The sequence below is a fragment of the Bos taurus genome, chromosome 6, assembly GCF_002263795.3.
Source record: "Bos taurus isolate L1 Dominette 01449 registration number 42190680 breed Hereford chromosome 6, ARS-UCD2.0, whole genome shotgun sequence".
NCBI classification, from domain to species: domain Eukaryota; kingdom Metazoa; phylum Chordata; class Mammalia; order Artiodactyla; family Bovidae; genus Bos; species Bos taurus.
In genome coordinates, this window is record NC_037333.1 from 97,758,669 (window position 1) to 97,778,988 (window position 20,320).

At 38.2% G+C, this 20,320-nt stretch overlaps 1 protein-coding gene across 11 annotated transcripts in view; it reads right to left on the reverse strand.

Moving 5' to 3' along the window:
- Positions 1–20,320, reverse strand: part of LIN54 (lin-54 DREAM MuvB core complex component) — a 64,730-nt gene that overhangs the window by 8,235 nt on the left and 36,175 nt on the right. For 10 of the 11 annotated variants that reach the window (XM_005208164.4, XM_005208161.5, XM_005208156.5 and 7 more), the window contains 5 exons: positions 8,450–8,666; positions 3,146–3,219; positions 2,601–2,798; positions 915–1,006; positions 53–124 (listed from right to left, as the gene is read on the reverse strand). In XM_005208164.4, coding sequence (XP_005208221.1) covers positions 53–124; positions 915–1,006; positions 2,601–2,798; positions 3,146–3,219; positions 8,450–8,666 — 653 coding nt within the window. The remainder of the gene's footprint in view (positions 1–52; positions 125–914; positions 1,007–2,600; positions 2,799–3,145; positions 3,220–8,449; positions 8,667–20,320) is intronic. The other variant, XM_015471693.3, reaches the window with a different exon arrangement.

Here is a 20,320-nt window from a genome sequence, read left to right on the forward strand (position 1 = left end):
TTAAAGCATTTTCAGTTGTATCAAATGAGGAAACAGTAGCAAAAAGACTTACAATTTCAAACACAGCGATTTCGTACAATTACAAGGCTTTCTGGGCCGACTAGCAGACTCTGATGGGATTATGCTATAGAGACACACACAAAAATACACATTTTAATTAATCGAAGGTAACTATGTAAAATTATAAAAGTGTCTAACCTGTAAATTCCTCCTAAAATAAAGTTTTAACAAATATATCCACCTCTAATAAAAGTTTGCTATGTTGTTCCATATACATTAAATTCAAAAAGCAAGTAGTAATGTGTAAAGAAAGGTAAAACCAAGATATGGACTAAAACAGAAAAGGAAGTTATCAACAGTTTCTAAAGAACAATCCACAAAAAGTACTCTCTTCTAAGAGAACTAAAGTTGAAATCTCCTAAACTCTTTTGAGATTCAATTATAAAATGTAGTAAGTAGAAAAGGGTGTGTGAGGTTGGAGTTCAGGAGGGGAGAGAAGGGGAAGATTGGTTCCATGTAACTTAAGCTTCTCAACCAATATTATAAAGACAGCAATTAATGGATTAAAAAAAAAAAAAAAAACCTGCCAAAGCAAGGCTCTAAACAATAATTTAAAAACTAGGTAATATCATTTTTAAGACATATTCAGGAGGAGATAGAGAAAATAGACAGAAAATAACAAAACACCTGCGCTGAATTGGTGACTGGGAGTAAAAGATAATTTGGGAGTTCTCTGACTATTCCTGCAACTTTTCTGTTTAAAGTATTACAAAATAAAAACTACTGCAGGGGCATGCTCACATGGCTTTGAGGGGAGAAAAATCAAATACATGTATTTTGAAATATGTATGGCTATTTCACGCGGCATTTAACCTGATGCAACAACTTAAAACATATTCAAATAACTCACTCACCCATTGAACGGAAGCCTTGCCTGGGTCTGGATACCAGGTGTTCCTGTAAAGTTGGAGTTGCTTGCTATAGACACATAGGAAGACTGCTGGAGCTACATATAAAGAAAGGTAATTTCAGACCCTGTTTACAAAAATGGACAATATTCCTAAATATAATGATGGGGAAGAAGCACAAAATCACCTCTTAAAATAGGAATAACAGAATGGAAAATTTCATACAAAAATACTTACTACCTCATGGAGCTCTTTTAAAGACCCAAAACTAATACCAGAGGTAAAAAACAATGTGAACATTTTAAAGTACTACAGGGCACAAATGGGAGAAATTCTTTCACAGAGGAATAATCGTATCAAAATTAGAAAATTCTCAGTGAATGTCCTGAAAATACTATAGTAACATGTATCGGCAAGAAAAATGCAATGTGTCTACTTGCAAATAAACTGGGGTCATTTATCACAAGTTACAGAAATGAGAAGTTATATGCATAATAATTAAGTTTCTATTTCATACTCATTCTAAGAAAAGAGATGCTAATGATAAAAATACTGAACACTAATTTTTTCAACCAGTACCCAGATATTATACTCCAAAGTACATTTCTTTAAAGTACACAGAAAAATCTGCCTCTCTCTCTTATAATCTGAGTACATCAAAACTGAACAACAGCTTAGAAAAGTAAGCTGTTTACTTTAGAAGAGTAAAAGTGTTAACTGCTGTGTTATGTCTGACTCTTTGTGACCCTATGGACTGTAGCCCACCAGGTTCCTCCGTCCATGGAATTCTCCAGGCAAGAATACTGGACTGGGTTGCCACTCACTTCTCCAGAGGATCCTCCTAACCCAGGGATAGAACCTGAGTCTCCTCAACTGCAGGCAGGTTCTTTACCATCTGAGATACCAGGGATTGATTCTTACACGAGAAGGAAAACTTCTATCTGCTTCCTAGAAAGCAGCAGTCCTAATGAAAGCCAGCTGACTAGACAATGTGGCTCTGATGCCAAAGATAACCAGACGTCATCTACAGCTGTCACCTAAAGAGGACCAGGTCTGGACAGACAGCTACCAGATACGTCACCTGGAGACACATCTCACAGTTTACTTTCTAAGAACAAGTCAGTGGCATCTTATTCATTACAGTCACAGCCCTTTCTAAACTCACTGGGACGGCTCATCTTGACTCAACCTACTTTCTCTTGTATCTACATGATCTCGCCCTCCCACCAAACTGTTCTCAGCTCCAAACTTGTATACAAATCAGGAGCTTGTATACCAGACTTGTGTTGTACATATCTAAATGCTAAAGATATATAAAAATAAACTTGGAAATTTTTATTAACATGTCAAGGTTTTGGGAAGAGTCTTCAACACTGAGTTACATGTTTTTGAGTAGTTTTAGAATGTGACAATGCTAGACATCTTAGACCTGATTAACCTTTCCAAGGAGACTTCCCAGGTGGCACAGGGGTAAAGAACCTGCCTGCCAATGCAGGAGATGTGGGTTCAATCCCTGGGTTGAGAAGATCCCGTGTAGTAGGAAATGACAATCCACTCCAGTATTCTCACCTGGAGAATCCCATGGACAGGGAAGCCTGGAGGGCTACAGTCCATGGGGTCGCAAATAGTCGACTGAGCACACATGCACACATAAGCTTTTTGAAATGCAGTGACTGGATTTTCTGCCCATACCTGAGTCACGTACTGAGCAGGAAGCACTGCGTAGCCCACATTCCCTGTTCCTGGAGCTGGTGCCAGCACAGTGCCTGGTGGCAGGTTCGTGAGGTTTGGCTGGATTTGTGGCAGTGGGGTGGCAGGCATGATGAGCCGCTGCTGTGGCTGGCTGGTGGTGACTATCTGAGAAGTTGGATTGATCGGTTTTGGAACAACCTACAAAGAAAGGCAGTGTATCAGGAACCACAAAAATAAATTTCACAGCTTCTCAATTCAGTTGAAATCTCTTAGACTTAGGGGATTAAAAGGTCCAAACCATTATACAGAAATAAGCTACAAGGGTATATTGTACAACACAGGGAATATACCCAACATTTTATAGTAACTAGAAATGGAGTATACTATTACAAACTGTGAATCACTATACTGTATACCTGTTAACATATAATATTGTATATCAACTCTGCTTTAATAAAAATACATAAATAAATCTTTTCTTAACTTTCAATTCTAGAGGTAACCTTCTGTTTGGGAGAGACTGAGAGAAGTGGCGTGACACTCACTTGTTTGACTGTCTGCGCTGAGACGAGTGGGACGGACATCCGCACTGGGGTGGTGTTAACAACAACTGGTTTAGCTTTGTAAAAAGGAGGGAGGAAAAGGACAGTTTATTTACAGAAAATAGTTGTTTAAAACATTTAAGACACTTAGTTCCTTCAGAATATCCTCATGAAAAAGCTTAAATAATTCCACTGGTTTCCTATTTGGAAGAATCTTTAACCAAGAGAGTTATTTTCAAAATTCTTTAACCCATGTACTGGGGAACTTACATCTAAGATAGCTCTAGTCTGCCTGCTTTATGAGGGATTGTCTGTCGTTTAAGATATTCTGAAAATATTTCAGCCTGTATTCAGAGGCTATGTAGATTCACTACTAAATCCAGTCAGATGAAATGATGCATAAATTAAAAACTGCCATTCGGGAGCGTGGGTTACCATGCTGTTCTATCTATTTCTATCTCTGTGTTTATATTCAAGCCAGAGAAAATATCATTCTTGTACAATTCATTATTTACAGAGTACTACTAAAAGGCAGTATAGCAGGAAGGTTAATAATATCATCCCCTTAGTTCAACTACACTTCAGTAAAAAAATAATTTAAAAAAGTGAACACAGTCTCCTAAGTCATAAGTCAAGATTGGGGGGTTCAAACCCCAATCCTGCTGCTTTCTCACTACTTAAGTTCTCTTTCCTGTATCCTTGCCTGCAGTGTAGGGTAGTATCTCCTTTACAGGGTAAGAGGATTAAATATGTTAATTCATGAAAATTTATTAGAACAGTGCTCAACAAACATCAAGTGCTCAATACATGTTAGTAGCCATTATTGTTACTGGTGTCGTTAAAACCCTTGTTACTACACAAATGTCATTGTGGACAGTGTTCCAGGGAAACTACAGTACAAGACACTTGCTCAAAGAGATTATTACATTCAAGCAGAACAGATTAGACAAGTACTCAAATAAAATAAAAATTAATTTTAAAGAGACAGCACCATGGGAGTCCAGAGGAGACGGAACATACATATGCCTGGCAGGGGATGGGAACAGGAGGAGCTGCATCCTATGAAGGACAGAGCCTGAGATGGGTCCTGACCGTCGGCCAGGCTGCAGGGAGGGCACACAGACTGGAGGACAGAGGCTGAGATGGGTCCTGACCAATGGCCAGGCTGTAAGGAGGGCATGCAGACTGGAGGACGGAACCTGAGATGGGTCCTGACCAAAGGCCAGGCTGCAGGGCGGGCACGAAGACTGGAGGAGGGAGGTCACCGCAGAGGCAGAGCCTGACAAGTGGGGGGCCTGATGCTGGAAAGCTTCACATTTGAAGCTTCTCTTCACAAAATGCTTGGAAACAGACAAGTCTGGCTGGGACTAGGGGTTAAAAGTAGGTTGCTGCTGCTGCTGCTAAGTCGCTTCAGTTATGTCAGACTCTGTGCAACCCCCGAGATGGCAGCCCACCAGGCTCCCCTGTCCCTGGGACTCTCCAGGCAAGAACACTGGAGTGGGTTGCCATTTCCTTCTAAAAGTAGTCTAGTGCTGGCAAAAAAAAAAAAAAGGCACCTGACTCTGGCTGTTTTGTTGAAGGTTTTGAATGTCAGGGCACAGATCTATATACGTCATCTGTATTTTTAATTCAGTAGGCAATCAGAAGTTTCTGAGCATTGTGATGTAAAGAAACACTACTGGAAGAGCACAAAGGGAAGCTGTTCATGGCAGCAGCATGTAAAACCCAACAAAGCTGTGAGGAACAAAGGAAGTTAGACGAGTACAGAACCTGAGAGCCTGACCTGGGGTGATGGCACTGGGAATGGAAAGGAGGGAAGAGCTGAAAAGTCAGGGTGGCAGGGAAAGGATGGAGAGAGGTGTAAGCACAAGGGAAGAAGAGTCAGCCGTCCTGGAACCCTCAAGTGAAAGGGAAAATGGTGGCCATTAGCACGAAACATTCAAGGATGCGCTGACTGGAAGGGAAGATGAAAGCCGACATGGAGCAGTGGCGTGAGATGATGAAATTCAGGAGACAGGCTGGCCCTAGACCTGTATGTTTGGATCAGAAGGCGCACAAGTTCCAATCAAGCCTGCTGCCACTCCCACAGTCTACAGGAGGGACCTGAGAAGACATCCTTCAGGTCTTACTTACACCAAAGACCTAGGGCCTGCGATGAGAGAGGCTGAGATAATAAACTGCTGTGGACACTGAGACAAACTGTTCTGAACAGTAAAGAACAGACTTCCTTGAACAGAAAGGCTGTTAACAATGTTAAGAGGGTTTTCTTTGTTTTTGTCTTTTTTACTTTTGGTCGGGATGGAAGGGTTGATGGCTGAAGACAAAAGTTGAGAGCCCTGGAAGAACACGAGACGAGAGAGAGTACTCTGATCTGAAAGGGCGCAGGCCTCCTCAGCAAGGTAACAAACTAGGGAGGAGGGGGGAGGTGGAAAAGGGAGAGACCTCCAGAAAGAGTGCGCGGTCAGTGCCGGGGGGCTGCGCTGTCTCTGAATATACTAAACATCACTAAACTGCCCCGTGTTTAACATAAGGATCAATCCTATGGTAGATCTGAATTGTATCTCGAAAAAGTTGCTATATGAAAAAAGTGTACGACCATGAATTACAGGAGCAGTGACACCTGACACCCGAATTGAAACTGTTTCCTATTCTGATTTGATTTTAATACAGGTTAGACTGGTCTCAGCGATACTATGAAGAATTAAAAGATGAATTAAAAAGAAATTAAAAGCCTGAATTCATGCCTGGGACATTGAAGAGGGGGCTCTCTACACCACCTGTTCCTTGAAAAGGCGACGCTGGTCACTGCTCCATGAGTGTGCCAGCAGTGATTTGGGGGCAAGTGCACAGAAATGCAGGAACTTTCCTGGTGGGCTGTGAGATGACGGGGAAGGAGTGTGCATCTTGCCCTTATTCACCTCCCACGGGAGACGTGAGTGGATCTCATTTGGATTAGGACAGCGGGAGTGTCCCCACGTGTGCACACACACATGCATGCACACACTAGCATGCACACATGTACACACACACAGCTGGAAAACGTGGGATCTCTAGGTTTACATTAGCTTGGCATCTGCATGCTGGGTTTTGACTGAAAATCTGGAGAACGGAGAAAACAGAAAACATAGTGGCCAGAAAAAAAGAACATGATCAAATATACACGGTGGGGATGGTCATACTGACGTCACACGTCTTAGTCAACAGTCGAGGTTTCTCCTCCTCAACTTTTGAGCTTGGTCCCACATTATCCCTACTGCAGCTTCCACAGAAGTTGGCATAATCTTTAATGTTTTGGTCTTCAATAGGAATTCTGAAGAATCCTTTTAAAATAGTCTCCTTCAAAACTTCAGAAACCATACCTGCTTTGAGGGCTTTTAGTTTCTTAAGTTGATTTCCTCCCTCACCAAGACTGTAGATTATATTTTAAAGAGGTTAATTAACCAAGCAATCTTCTGGGTCCTTCTATTGTGCTATCTGCCATCCAGCCAGCAATTAACATGGCAGAACCTTTGACTACTGGTATGGCTTTGATGGGAAAATGAACAAGATGAGCCCAGTTCCCTTTGGCTTTTAAGTAAATCCCTCATAGGGAATCCAGCCTTTAGAAAGATTTTAGCATGTTTCAAGAACTGGAGTAACTATTTAGTATATCTCTAACGAAAACAGAGGCATTAATTCGTTATTCCTATGAAATAATATCTTTTACATACACCCAGATCTTCCATGGGATAGGAGAGAAAGACAAAAAGAGGAAAACTGGGTGAACAGAAGGGAAACATCATGGGTGGCATATGTATGCAAGTAGTGGGGAAGAGGGAATAGACAGATGTGAAGGACATGGGGGGAGGGGACAGAGAGAGAGACTGAAGGTAAGCAAAAAAGGAAGCTGTGGGGAAGGAGGAGGGGTGCGGAACCGCAAGGAGGCAAAGAACAGAGAAGCAGAGGGAAGCAGAGAGACAGATGTAGGTGGGGAAAGAAGGAACCAGTACACACACCAGAATTATGAAACACCCAACTCATTCCTCTACTCTTCCTAGATCTTCAGCTTCCTCTTCTGCTCACAACAAAGACTTATTCTCGATGACGAATCAATCAGTGTTAAGTCACACTAGAAGTGGAAGCTCAGCATATTTGCATACATACAAACACACAAACATAAAATATAACCAACTGTATCTAGTGACTGCTTTATATCGTTATGATATCTAAGAAAAGTGTAGCACTGAGCAGCACTTCCTAAGTAATGAGAGAATATAAACTTGACTCCTTTAGTCACCAGTACATGCAAATGTCATTTTTCCTCTCATTAAGAACACTATAATTATAGAAGACTTTCTTTCATAATCAGTTTAAAGAGAGAACAGAAAACATAATTACTTGAGGTGTCTAATTTTAATAGAATACACACCGAAATACTATTTCCCTAATGCATCTTCCATTTTCTCCCATCAGTAATTTATAAAACAAGTTTTTTCTTCCACTTTCCCTTAGACTTACATGAACGAGCTATTAGCAATGGACAGCTCCAACCCTCTGATCCCTTAATAAAAATGAAGGAGCAAACAAATGGTCTTTAATCCGTCTAGCTACATCCAATAAACAACACATCATTCACCTGCCATTTGACACTGATGGAATATGCAGTGATCTTCCAAGGAAAAAAATTAGACCCTAAATATAAGCTGTCCTGATCCTTTCAGTTTCAATTTCTTAACAAGTAGATAAATGTGGATAAAGGTTATATGTGTGAATCTGTGTATGTACATCAGGCAGCTGGAAGGATTAAGTACAAACAGAAGTAGGACTACTAACAGGAATACTTGCCAGGAAAAACACAATTGAGCAAAATAACATTTTAACTGATTTTCATTATCAATTCAAAGTACATAAAGGATGAAGTACATACTAATCATTTATACCTTGCCTACTGGTCATTTCAACTGACCCCAAACCCTGTGTAGACAGCTTTGTCATTTAGTAAAAAAGATTATAAATAATTGGGTTCCCTTTAAATCAATCCCACTGGCATAATGGTAGGTTTTTAAATCAGCAATCAAATGGCTACCCACAAACTGATAAATAATCATCTGGTATTACAGCACACTATGTATCAGTTTCTAGCAGAACAAAATACTATAGTTATATACAACTGGGATATATTCTATTTCACTGCCTTCTGCAACAGCTGCTGATTCAAACTCTCAGCTGAAATGCCTGCTTAATCAGGATTTCAGCAAGAAAAGGATCACTTCCTATGATAAGGTTTAAAACATTCATTAGTGTTTTTTAAAAAAAACGGTTACCAACCTTGCTGGAGAGGCTGAGTGTTTGTACTGGGATTCTGACTAACTGGCTGGGTTGAGCTACTGGCTGTTGTGGCAGTAACAAGTCGGACATAATGAAACTTGCTTCCAGGCACTTGAATCTGCTGGACATTGGGAGCAGTTGCCAGAGGAATAATTGTCTTAAATTGTGATGTGCTCACGCCTCCAACAGTGATGGTCTGCACAGTTGATTTCACTGCCTATTAAACAATACAACATGGCTATCATTAATCTGGGATTTCACTTTCCTACCCCTTGGCACTTATGACAATTGCTCAGTAAAAGAGTATGTTCCTGAATTGCATCAACAGCTGTTGAAAGGAATGACCTGTTCAAAGAGAAATGAATAGTAATGAAAACACCAGTGTAACCAAAATCAGTGAGTTCTACCTTCCATCTCTAGTAGTTAACTTCCTTGACAGTCTAGGTCAGATGACTTGCTATGAAGAAACTACTGTGTAAATTACAAGCACTCATACAGTTTTGTTAATATCAGGTAAAATTTGTAAGAAAAAGATTATTTTAAAACTTACAGAAATAAGCCTCATTTTCAACACAGACAAAAAAAGGACACAGATATTTGGTTTTATTGCTACCCACCAAATTAACTATGGCAAATTTCATATTCACATGTCCTAAAGGAGAAAGAAATCAAAAGAAAAGCCTTCATTAAATCTAGCCAATTCTGGAAGGCATATATATATATAAAACATCCCACAGATACAACTGTACCCACTAGCCTATGGGCAGAAGGCCAAACTCAGTCCAAAATTACAACTATATTTTGGTTGGTCTAGGGAAACTAATTTTAGATGATTCAGATCTAAGTCAATATAATCATTTAAAATCCTTTCCTTCAGTCCAACAAAAAAGCAATGTGACTCTCCAAAAAGCTAAATGAAACATCAAAGGCAGAAAAGAACAAAAGTCTTTTAAGATGTCTCCAATTAATGTTTAACCAATGTACAACAGGCTGTCATACAAAGAAAGGGTCCAGACAAAATTCTCTAACTAGTTCTATGGTACTATTTGATAAGAATTACACCCCCACCTATTCTTCAAACAGCCCTCATGCTAAAAGACAGGTGGCATGAGGGAGGTAGCCCAAATTCATTCTATGGATAACAATTCATGAGAGAATAGTTCTGAAGAATTTGACCATTTTCATAAAAGTACAGGGAAAAAGGAAGAGTGTCACTTTAGTTTGGCAACTCTCCAAGTAGTAGTCAAAGTACATTACTTCAGCATAAAATAATTCACAATTATCACTAGGCAGAGGCACCACAAAGCAGATTTAAAATAAAGATAAAACAGGTTGATGGTCAGTGAGTTAAATGAAAATATAAAGCTTAAAAAAATGTATACATATGGAAGCTACTTAAGAGTCAAGCAACCTATGAGTCAGGTGTATAATGATGCAAGAGACATTATCTTTGGGACATCAACTCTAAAGGGAAAAAGAATATTATTTTAAGAAACAAGGCAGGGGAAAGAGGGGGAGGATAGATAAACTATGGATTTGGGATTAACAAATACATGTTACTCTATATGAAATGAACAACAAAGACCTACTGTATAGCACAGGGGACTATATTCAATATCTGACAATAACTCATCAGGGAAGATGATCTGAAAAAGAATAGATACATACATGTATAACTGACTCACTTTGTTGTACACTTGAAACTAACACAACACTGTAAGTGAACTATATTTCAATTAATATTCATCTTTAATAAAAAAGAAAAATTTTGTTACAGAAACAAGGTGCTTCAGATATAATAATTAAATTTACTGCATACTTAATACACACAGAGGGCAGTGCTTCTGAAAACACTAAGATTATCGAATTTGAATCTAACAATCACATTAGGAGCTAGGTACAGCAAGCCGCAAATATGGGGGCTGGTTTAGATAAGTTTGCACAGTATACTGTGTTTCCAACTCTACTTTCAATTTTTTTTTTTTTTTCTTTTGGCTCACCACGCAGCTTTCAAGATCTTGGTTCCCTGACCAAGGATCGAACTTGGGCCATGGCAGTGAAAACGCTGAATCCTAACCACTTCACTGCCAGAGAATTCTCTCAATTTCTCTAAACTTCACACTACAACTCTTACATGCTGTATATAACTGGGTCTCTGAGGACAAAATCAGATCTGACTATATTTTTTATCAGTATACATCTATTTACATCTAACAGTTAAATAACTATGTGGATTTAAATCTACCATTGAACTAATCCCTATCTGAACATCCTGTCCTCTTCTGTCCCTTTTCCTCTCTTTTTTTGCCTGCTTTAGGGTTAAATGTTTTATTATTTATTTCCCCCATGGTAGTTTGTTATTTATATATAGTTACTATTTTTATATAGTATTACCCTAGAGACTACAATGTTCAATGTTGGAATTAAATCAGTACTTTAAATATCACCCAGACAACGGAAGAACCACAGAACACTAACATCATTTATTCCTGCCCCATCTTTGTGTTACAAAAATATGTAAATATTTTTAAATTCTCCATTTAATTGAAACTCTGTAAGATATTAATTTAAATATACCCACAAATGTACCCTTTCCATCCTTTCTATACTCTTTCTCTGCTTCCATTTGGGATTGTTTTCCTTCTGCCTAAAGAACTCACTTTAGGATTTCCTTAAGTACTGGTCTGCTGAGAAATTCTCTACCCTTTGTTTCTCAAAAAATATTTAATCCTTTTTGTTTAATCTGTATCTCTTTTGCTGACAAACTCATCTACTGAATTCTTAATCTGTTTTAAGCTTTCAGTGTGAAAATACTCATCTGATCCTTTTTATAGCTTTTAATTCCCTGCTGGAGTTCTTTGTCTTGTTAAATTGTTGTTCAGTCACAAAGTCGTGTCTAACTCTTTGCAACCCCATGGGCTGCAGCACACCAGGTTTCCTGTCCTTCACTGTCTCCTGGAGTTTGTTCAAACTCATGTCCATTGAGTCAGTGATGCCATCCAACCACCTCATCTCCTGTTGCCCCCTTCTCCTCCTGCCTTCAGTCTTTCCCAGCATCAGGGTCACCTCCAATGAGTCGGTTCTTTGCATCAGGTGGCCAAAGAACTGGAGCTTGAGCTTCAGTGTGTCCTTCCAATGAATGTTCAGGGTTGATTTCCTTTAAGACTGACTGGTTTGATCTCCCTGCTTGTCCAAAGGACTCTCAAGACTTTTCTCTAGCATCCCAGTTTGAGAGTGTCAATTCTTCGGAACTCAGCCTTCTCTGTGGTCCAACTCTAACACCCACACATGACTAATGGAAAAACCACAGCTTTTGACTACACAGACCTTGTTGGCAATGTGATGTCTCTGGTTTTTAATATGCTGTCTAGGTTTGTCATAGCTTTTAAATTCCTGAATATATTAGTTATTTAAAAAGCCAATCTGATAATTATACTACCTATACCTGTTCTGAATACTTTGGTTGCCTGATACGCTTAATGATTTTTGACTGAGTACCAGGCACTGTTTATGAAAAATTAAGTAAATAATTTGAGGCTCAGAATGTTGTTGTTTTCCTCCAGAAAGCATTCAAGTCAGCTTCTGGCAGGCAGTTAAGAGTAGGGGCAGGTTCACTCCTCCCCCGATTAGGACTCCAGGCTTTACCTAGCTTCCTTCTCCTTTTGGGGGCCTGAACCCAAAGTTTTGTCCTTGAGGCCTGTAAGACTGAAGGTCTGTTCAGCTCCTCAACTCTCTGGGACCACTTTGCGCTTTTCTTCTCAGTCTCTCAGCCACACCTCACAAATGCCCTAAGACAAAGGGTCACACTGAACACCAGGCGACTTCTCTAGGCTTCCGTTGACTTCAAGATGGTGACCTATAAGGTTCTGGGTCCCTTGGTGGGTCTCCAATGCTTTCAAACGAATTTTACAAATACGTTTTCTTTTTAGTTGTTCTTGGTGGGATGGTTGGTCTTCACAAGCTAGTTTCGTATAGTCAAAACCAGAACATCCAGACTGAGTTTTAATCTTGGTTCCAACAGTACCTAGGTGAGTGACCTTATGCAAGTAACTTAGCTTCTCTGAGCTAAGTTTCCTTATTTGAAAATCTGAAAATGGCACCTTTCACATAGGATTGTTATAAGAATTAACTGAGTTAAATTATATGAGGTACAAACAGTAACTAATCACATATTATTGATATAACACTAAAAAAATGTGAACTGCTATTTGTATTATCATTATGCCCATTATAGATGGAGAAACTGAAGCTCAGATAGATTTAGTTAACTTCCCCAAGTTCACATAGCTAAGAGCAGCTGAGTTAGGGTTTGAACCAGAGCCAACTCTGAAGCCCATTTTCTTAAGTTAAGACATTGTAATGCCTCCTACTGTAGACATTTGGACTTCCCTGGTGGCTCAGATGGTGAGGAATCCACCTGCAATGTGGGAGACCAGGGTTAGATCACTGGGTCGGGAAGATCCTCTGGAGAAGGAAATGGCAATTCACTCCAGTATTCTTGCCTGGAGAATCACATGCACAGAGGAGGAGCCTGGCAGGCTACAGTCCATGCAGACTGTAAGTCAGACATGACTTAGCAACTAAACCACCACCACAGAATACTGAATAGAAGTATAAATAGCATTTTAAAAAACTTTTTAATTTTGAAATAATTTTAGATTTCACAAGAAATTACAAAACTAATACAAACTTCCCATATGCACTTTCCCCTCTCCCCAAAAAATCATCTCCTATAACCATAGGACGTTATTAAAACCAGGAAATGGACATTTGGTATAATGCTATCAACTAAACCACAGACCAGACCGTACTCAGATTTCATCAGTTTTTATGCACTTTTGTGTATGTACACTAAAGACTGTATAAATTCATGTAACCTACATCACCATCAAGATACAAAATTCTTCCATTACCACCAATAGACTCTACTGCACTTCCCTCTATAGTCACAACCCTAATTCTTGGCAACCACTGAGTAAACTGCATTTTTTAACACCTAAAATAACCTAAGTAACATACCAAAGCTACTAATTTTGTAAAAGACAAAAGCATTTGAATACTACACTTAACTGCTTTAAGAATTCACAAATTGGTACCTTCCTTGGAGAAGCCTGAGAAACTTCATGTGAAGGCATGTCTCGCTGAACATACCACATCAGCAGAAAAATAGTTCACATACATTCAGTAAAAATCTTCAGTTATTGTTATTCCTGATTAACCCCACTGACAGTTGGGTTAAAAAGAGAATAATTTATATTCAAACTAGCTACATTTAACATGCATCAGTGGTTGTCCTGAAAAACATGGACTTGATTTTTTTGTACTATTTTTAAGCCATTTTTACTTAAATATCAAGGTAATAATTATACAGGGATATACTTCTTTATTGTTTTCTAATTAGCAAATACCACAAGTCCTTGCTTAATTGAAGATTTTCCTTAAAGGGGGAAAAAAAGGAATAATAAAATACTCTTCTTGTTCTATAAATGAGGATTCTTATTTAGTGAAGTTGGAGATAGACAGAGGGCTCAATCAATATCCAAACCCTGAATTTGTGGGGTTCCATATAAATATGTTGGCTTTTTTTTGAGGGGGAGGAGTATACTTTAAAATTTGATTCTGTTTGTAAACACAGCTTAGAAACAAATGTTTGGACATATGAGTTTTGGTTCCAGTTTGTCTCAATCTTGTGCATACTCTGTCAAGCAACCTAATGCTTCTTTATAACTTTGTCTCTATCTGTGCAGGGTAGAATGTTACCACTGAATGAAATTCTTATACTGCTTTGGGACACCTACACAAATCTCCTTGTTTTGAACAGATATTAAGATACTATTTGTTTAATCTACTGCAAAATCAGAATAATAACTTTCCTCAATGCTGGTTGGGTACCACTTACTAAAGTTTGTTCTTTAAACTTGTTGTTCTTTAAAGCTTGTTCTTTAACATAAGCTCTTCAAGATCAGGTAGTACATAAAACAATCTACTTTTATCACATTAATTATGAAGCCCTGAGGTAAACAAAGTTAGACAAAGCCCTTTGCTATGGGAATTCTTAGAGTCTTTAATATGCCAACGAGCATGACAGATCTCCTAGATGGGTATGGTGTATGTTTCCCAAACTTATTTAAAAACTGCCAAGACCAATGTCAAGGACCGTACCACCTCCTATGTCTTCTTCTAGGAGTTTTATACTTTCAGGTCTTACATACAAGTCTTTAATCCACTTTGAGTTAAATTTTGTGTGTGGTACAAGAGAGCGGTTCAGTTTCATTCTTTTGCATGTAGCTGTCAGGTTTCCCAATATCCACCGTATATTCTTGGCTCCTTTCTTACAAATTAATTGATTACAAATTAATTGATCACATACACATGAGTTTATCTCTGGGCTCTCTATTGTGTTCCACTGATCAATTTTTCTGTGTTTATACCAATACCACACTGTTTTGACTATTACAGTTTTATAATATAGTTTGAAATTAGGAATTTATAGGGTTCCATCTTAATATGCTTTTCAGAAATTTGTGACAGAATGTTTATAGACCTTATCATCATGGAAAAACTATGTTTATATTATCCTAATTTCCAAACTTAAGGTTACTAAAATAAACCTACCAATTTGAAAGCTTTAAAATGCTTTCAAGCTATAAGAAACAAATGAGAAAATGAGAAAAGATAGATATTATAAATATTACATGACTAAAGACAGAGTCAAACCTTGGAATGGATACTAGAACTTTTGGCACTAATGTACTGACTGGTGAAATATTACAAAAAAGATGTAAGGTGTTCATTTGCCAGTTTTTCATGGATATTAACCTAATTTATGCTTTATTCACAGTTACAGTGACAAAGATAAGTAATTTAAATGTAATGTGTTAGAATCTATGGGAGCATTCAAGGAAAGGGTCAAATGACCATATCAGGCAAGTTTAGACAATGTGATTTAGGAGGCAGCAGTCTTATAAAAACCAGAAAGCAGGGAATCCCCTCGTGGTTCAGTGTTTAGGACTCCGTGCTTCCACCCTAGGTGTAGCAGCTATTTTTAAATTTTATGCCTCAAAAGACACTGTCAACAGAGTAAAATGGTAACTCACAAAACAGCAGAAAATTTGCAAATCATATGTCTAGTGGGGGGGGGTTGAGATCCAAAATATATAGGGAACTTCTAAAATTCAAACAAACCAATTAAAAAATGGGCCAAGAATTTGAACATATATTTCTGCAAAGTATCATCACCTGGTAGTTCAGATGGTAAAGAATCTGCCTGCAGTGCAGGAAACCTGGGTTCGATCCCTGGACAGGAAGATCCCCTGGAGAAGGAAATGACAAACCACTCCAGTATTTCTGCCTGGAAAATCCCATGGACAGAGGAGCCTGGTAGGCTACAGTCCTTGGGATCACAAGAGTTGGACACAACTTAGTGACTAAACCATCAGGGCATCATCAATTCAATGGACATGAGTTTCAGCAAACTCCAGGATGAAGTTGCAAAGAGCTGGACACGACTGAGTGACTGGACAACAAAGAAGATATACAATGACCAATAAATACATGAAAAAATACTCGAACATCATTAATCATTAGTGAAAGATGAAAACTACAATGACATACCACCTCACATACACTAGGATGGCTACTATCAGAAAAACAGTGTTGGCAAGAACACAAAGACATGAGAACCCTTGTGCATTGTTGGTGGGAATGTAAAATAGTACAGTTATTGTGATTCCTCAAAAAATTAAATATAGCATTACCATATGATCCAGAAATTCAGCTTCTGGGTATAGACTCCAAAGAACTGAAAGCAGTGCATCAACATGAATTCGCCGTAGGTATACATATGTCCCCTTCTCTTGAACCTCCCTCCCAGCTCCCACCCCTCCTACCCCTCTGGGGGTAGAGCCCCTGTCTGAGTTCCCTGAGCCATACAGCAAATTTCCATTGGCTATCTAGTTTACATATGGTAGTGTATATGCTTCCATGCTTCTTTCTCTATTTGTCTCACCCTCTCCTTCTCCCCCATGTCCACAGCTCTCTTCTCTATGTCTGCATCTCCACTGAAAGTGAAAGTCTCTCAGTCATGTCTGACTCTTTGCAACCCAATGGACTATACAGTCCATGGAATTCTCCAGGTCAGAATACTGGAGTGGGTATTCTTTTCAACCCAGGGATCGAACCCAGGTCTTCTGCATTGCAGGTAGATTCTTTACCAGCTGAGCCACAAGAGAAGCCCAAGAATTCTACAGTGGATAGCCTATCCCTTCTCTAGCAGATCTTCCCAACCCAGGAATCGAACCAGGGTCTCCTGTATTGCAGGCGGATTCTTTACCAGCTGAGCTACCAGGGAATTATATATAATTATAGTTATGCTGCCCTGCAAATAGATTCATCAGTACCATCTTTCTAGATTCCATATATTCACATTAATATATGATACTTGTTTTTCTTTTTTTTACTTCATTCTGTATAATAGGCTCTAGGTTCATATACCTCATTAGAAATGACTCAATTATCCTTCAATTAAAAATAATTTTTTAAAAAAATTCAATAAAAAAGGACCACATTATTAGAGAGATTTTAAAGAAATGAATTCAAAGCAGGGTCTCCAAGAGATATTTGTACACCTAATGTTCATAGTAACGTTAATCATAAGAGCTAATATATAGAAACAATCCAAGTGTCCATCCACAAATGAATATACATACCATGGAGCATTAATCATCTAGCCTTAAAAAGGCAGGAAATTCTGATTGGTGAACCTTGAGGACACTATGCTAAGCGAAATAAGCCAATAACGAGTAAAGGACAAATAATCTATAATCTCAGTTTTATGAAGTAGAGTAGCCAAAATCCCAGTGACAGAAAATAGATTAGTGGCTGTCAAGGGCTAGGGAGAGGGGAGAATGGGCACAGAGCCTGAGTTTTCCAAGACGGAAAGTGCTCTGGAGATGGATGGTGGAGAAGACTGCACAACAATATGAATGCACTTAATACCACTGACCTGAACACTTAAACATGTATACAAAGATGGCAAATTTCATGCTGTGTGTATTTTACCACAATATAAAAATTAGATGCCCATCCTGCAAGATGTGTTATATAAATCAGTCAGGATCAAACTGGTAGACAGGTGAATATAAATTTAACCATTCCATCATGCTTAAAAAACAAGAATAAATCTATTTGTTCTTGTGCTTAATTTGTAATAAAATATTATATGCAAAATAATTACATAAAAACAGATAATAATTTTTTAATGGATAAATAAAATACTGGGAGTAAGGAAGACTTCCCTAAGCATAGATCAAAAACTCAAAATTCACAACTTAAGACACTATTTTGAAAAATTTAATGTGCAAAATATCTGGCAAGAATACAAAGATGAAACCAACTGAGAAAAAGGTTTGTAACCACACTGATAACAAAGGAGTACTTTACATAACATGCTATGAGCTTGTTTTAGTTTGCAAACAAACAAAAAAGACAAACCACCCAAAGAGCATCAGAGTTCAGAGGAAGAGTCCAGAAGACACACAAATATGAAGAATTTTTAAAATATAAATGTTTGAAATCTTTAAATCAGTTATGCTGGCAAACTAAAAATGACTGATAAACAAGAGAGCACAGAAGTAGATCCATACAAACAGAGCAACTGACCTCTGGATAAGGAACAAAGGCGATTCAACGGAGAAAGGTTATTTTCAACAAATGATGCTGGGACAACAGGGCATCCACACACAAAAAGTGACTTTCAATACAGATCTGACATTTTTCACATATGATCACAGACCTAAAAACTATAAAACTAAACGACAAAGCTCATGGAAGATAACAGCAGAAAAGTTAGGTTACCCTGGGTTTGGTGATGACTTTTTTAGATACAATACCAAAAGTACAATCCATGAAAGAAAAAACTGAAGGGTCAAACTTCATTAAAACTGAAAACTTCTGCTCTGTAAAAGACACTGTTAAAAAAAATTAAAAGACAAGCCGAAGACTGGAAGAAAATACCTGCAAAACATATGCTAATGTCTAAAGATACAGGAGTCATCTGAGTTATATTCCAGAAATTCTCAAAATTAAATGGTACCATAGCGATGCAACCAGCAAACTCCAGGCTATGAAAAATATAGGATGTAAACAACTAGATTTTTTTTTTAAAGGGCAAGAGGAAAAAAGGAAGAGGAGGAAAGTAAGGGAAATAGCATTCACTCACAAACTTTTCTGAATCCCAAGTTCAAGCACAGTGTAAAAATTTAGGTGCCTAGGGAAATGTGAATTAACTAGGTATTTAATGGCATTAATGGAATGTGAATAAGTTAAAAGAAAAAGTGTCCCTATCTTTTACATACATAACAAAATACCTACAGATAAAATGACATGATTTACTTTTTTAAAAAGTGGGAAGTGTTACAGATGATAACACAATAGTGGATAATTCCAAAGTTGGATGAAGGGTACACAGGGGTTAATTATACTATTCTAACTTTTTAGCATATTATAAATTTCTATATTAAAAAAGTTTTTAATAATAGTGCAACAGGACCCCAAAGGCATTCAAACATCATTAATTATAAAAGCATAAAAACAAAACCAACATAGTAACATAGAAAAGAAATTCTCTGCTAATGGGTGCTGATATGAGAAACATACTTATCTACAAAGTAACTTAGGCAACTGAATTAATGGGACTAGGAACCTGCAGTCACCCTAACTCTAACTCTTAATCAATCTTGAAACAACCTATGCTAAAGTTTATCAGGAAAACAGATCCCCTTCACTTCAAACTGTACTCACAGGACCATCCCCATTTAAGAGACTCACAGCAAAAGCAGAAGCTATCAACTCCTGAAACCTCTGTCCCAAAAGTGTTCTCTCAACCTCCCAATAACATCATTGCTCATATCTCTTCTTACCTGGATATATGTAAAACAAATTCAAAATCAACTCATGATTCATCTCTACCTGCTTTGAATCCACCACACAAACACTGCCTAATTAGAGACATTTTATAAGTCTTCATTAAATGACAAAATTAAGTCTAAATTTGCTTGGTTTTGAAAATTATCCAAAATTGAACCCTATCTCTATATGTTCTCCACTCCCTGCAAAGGATTACTAATTCCAATCAGAGTCAATCCAATCCAATCTTACTACTCTGTATGCATGTATCTCATAGGTATACATATGTGTACATTATAAGTATTTTTACCTCCAATCTTTCACTCTTGTGGCTGACATCCATTCCAATTCTACCCATTAAAAAAAATCTTAGCTCAGGGATGCCTTCTCTGATCATCCCAACTGCAGCTGAATCCTCTTCTATAGGAGTTCATATCATCACTTGAGCTTTTGTAATTTTATACTTTTGTATATCATTTAAAGTCATTTCTGTCACATTCCCTCCCATACCTTCACAGACTTTAGGTCCCACATGTCTATTTTTGCTCTATTTCCCCAAAGAGTACAGCCCCTAACACATGGCAGGTATTGCTGAGTGTAGAATGAAGGAATCCCAGGACTTCTTTTTCTCTTCTCTTTAGTTTCACCTCACCTTGCCTATACACACAACTTAGCACCTATTTCATTGTTTGCTATTATTTTACATGCATTCAATTCTGTCTGACCAACCACCATAAGCTCTTCCATAGTTTCCACAGCCTCAGCACACAGCACACACTGACCTACTGACAGCCATTCACAAACAGAGAAGGAAAGAGTGACTCTGTCTATTTATCAGCTGCAACATGCAGCACGTGGGATCTTAGTTCCCTGACCAGGAATCCAACTTGTACTACCCTGGAAGTGTGGAGACTTGACCACTGGACTGCCAGGGAAGTCTCCAAGAGTGACTCTTAATAACAGGAA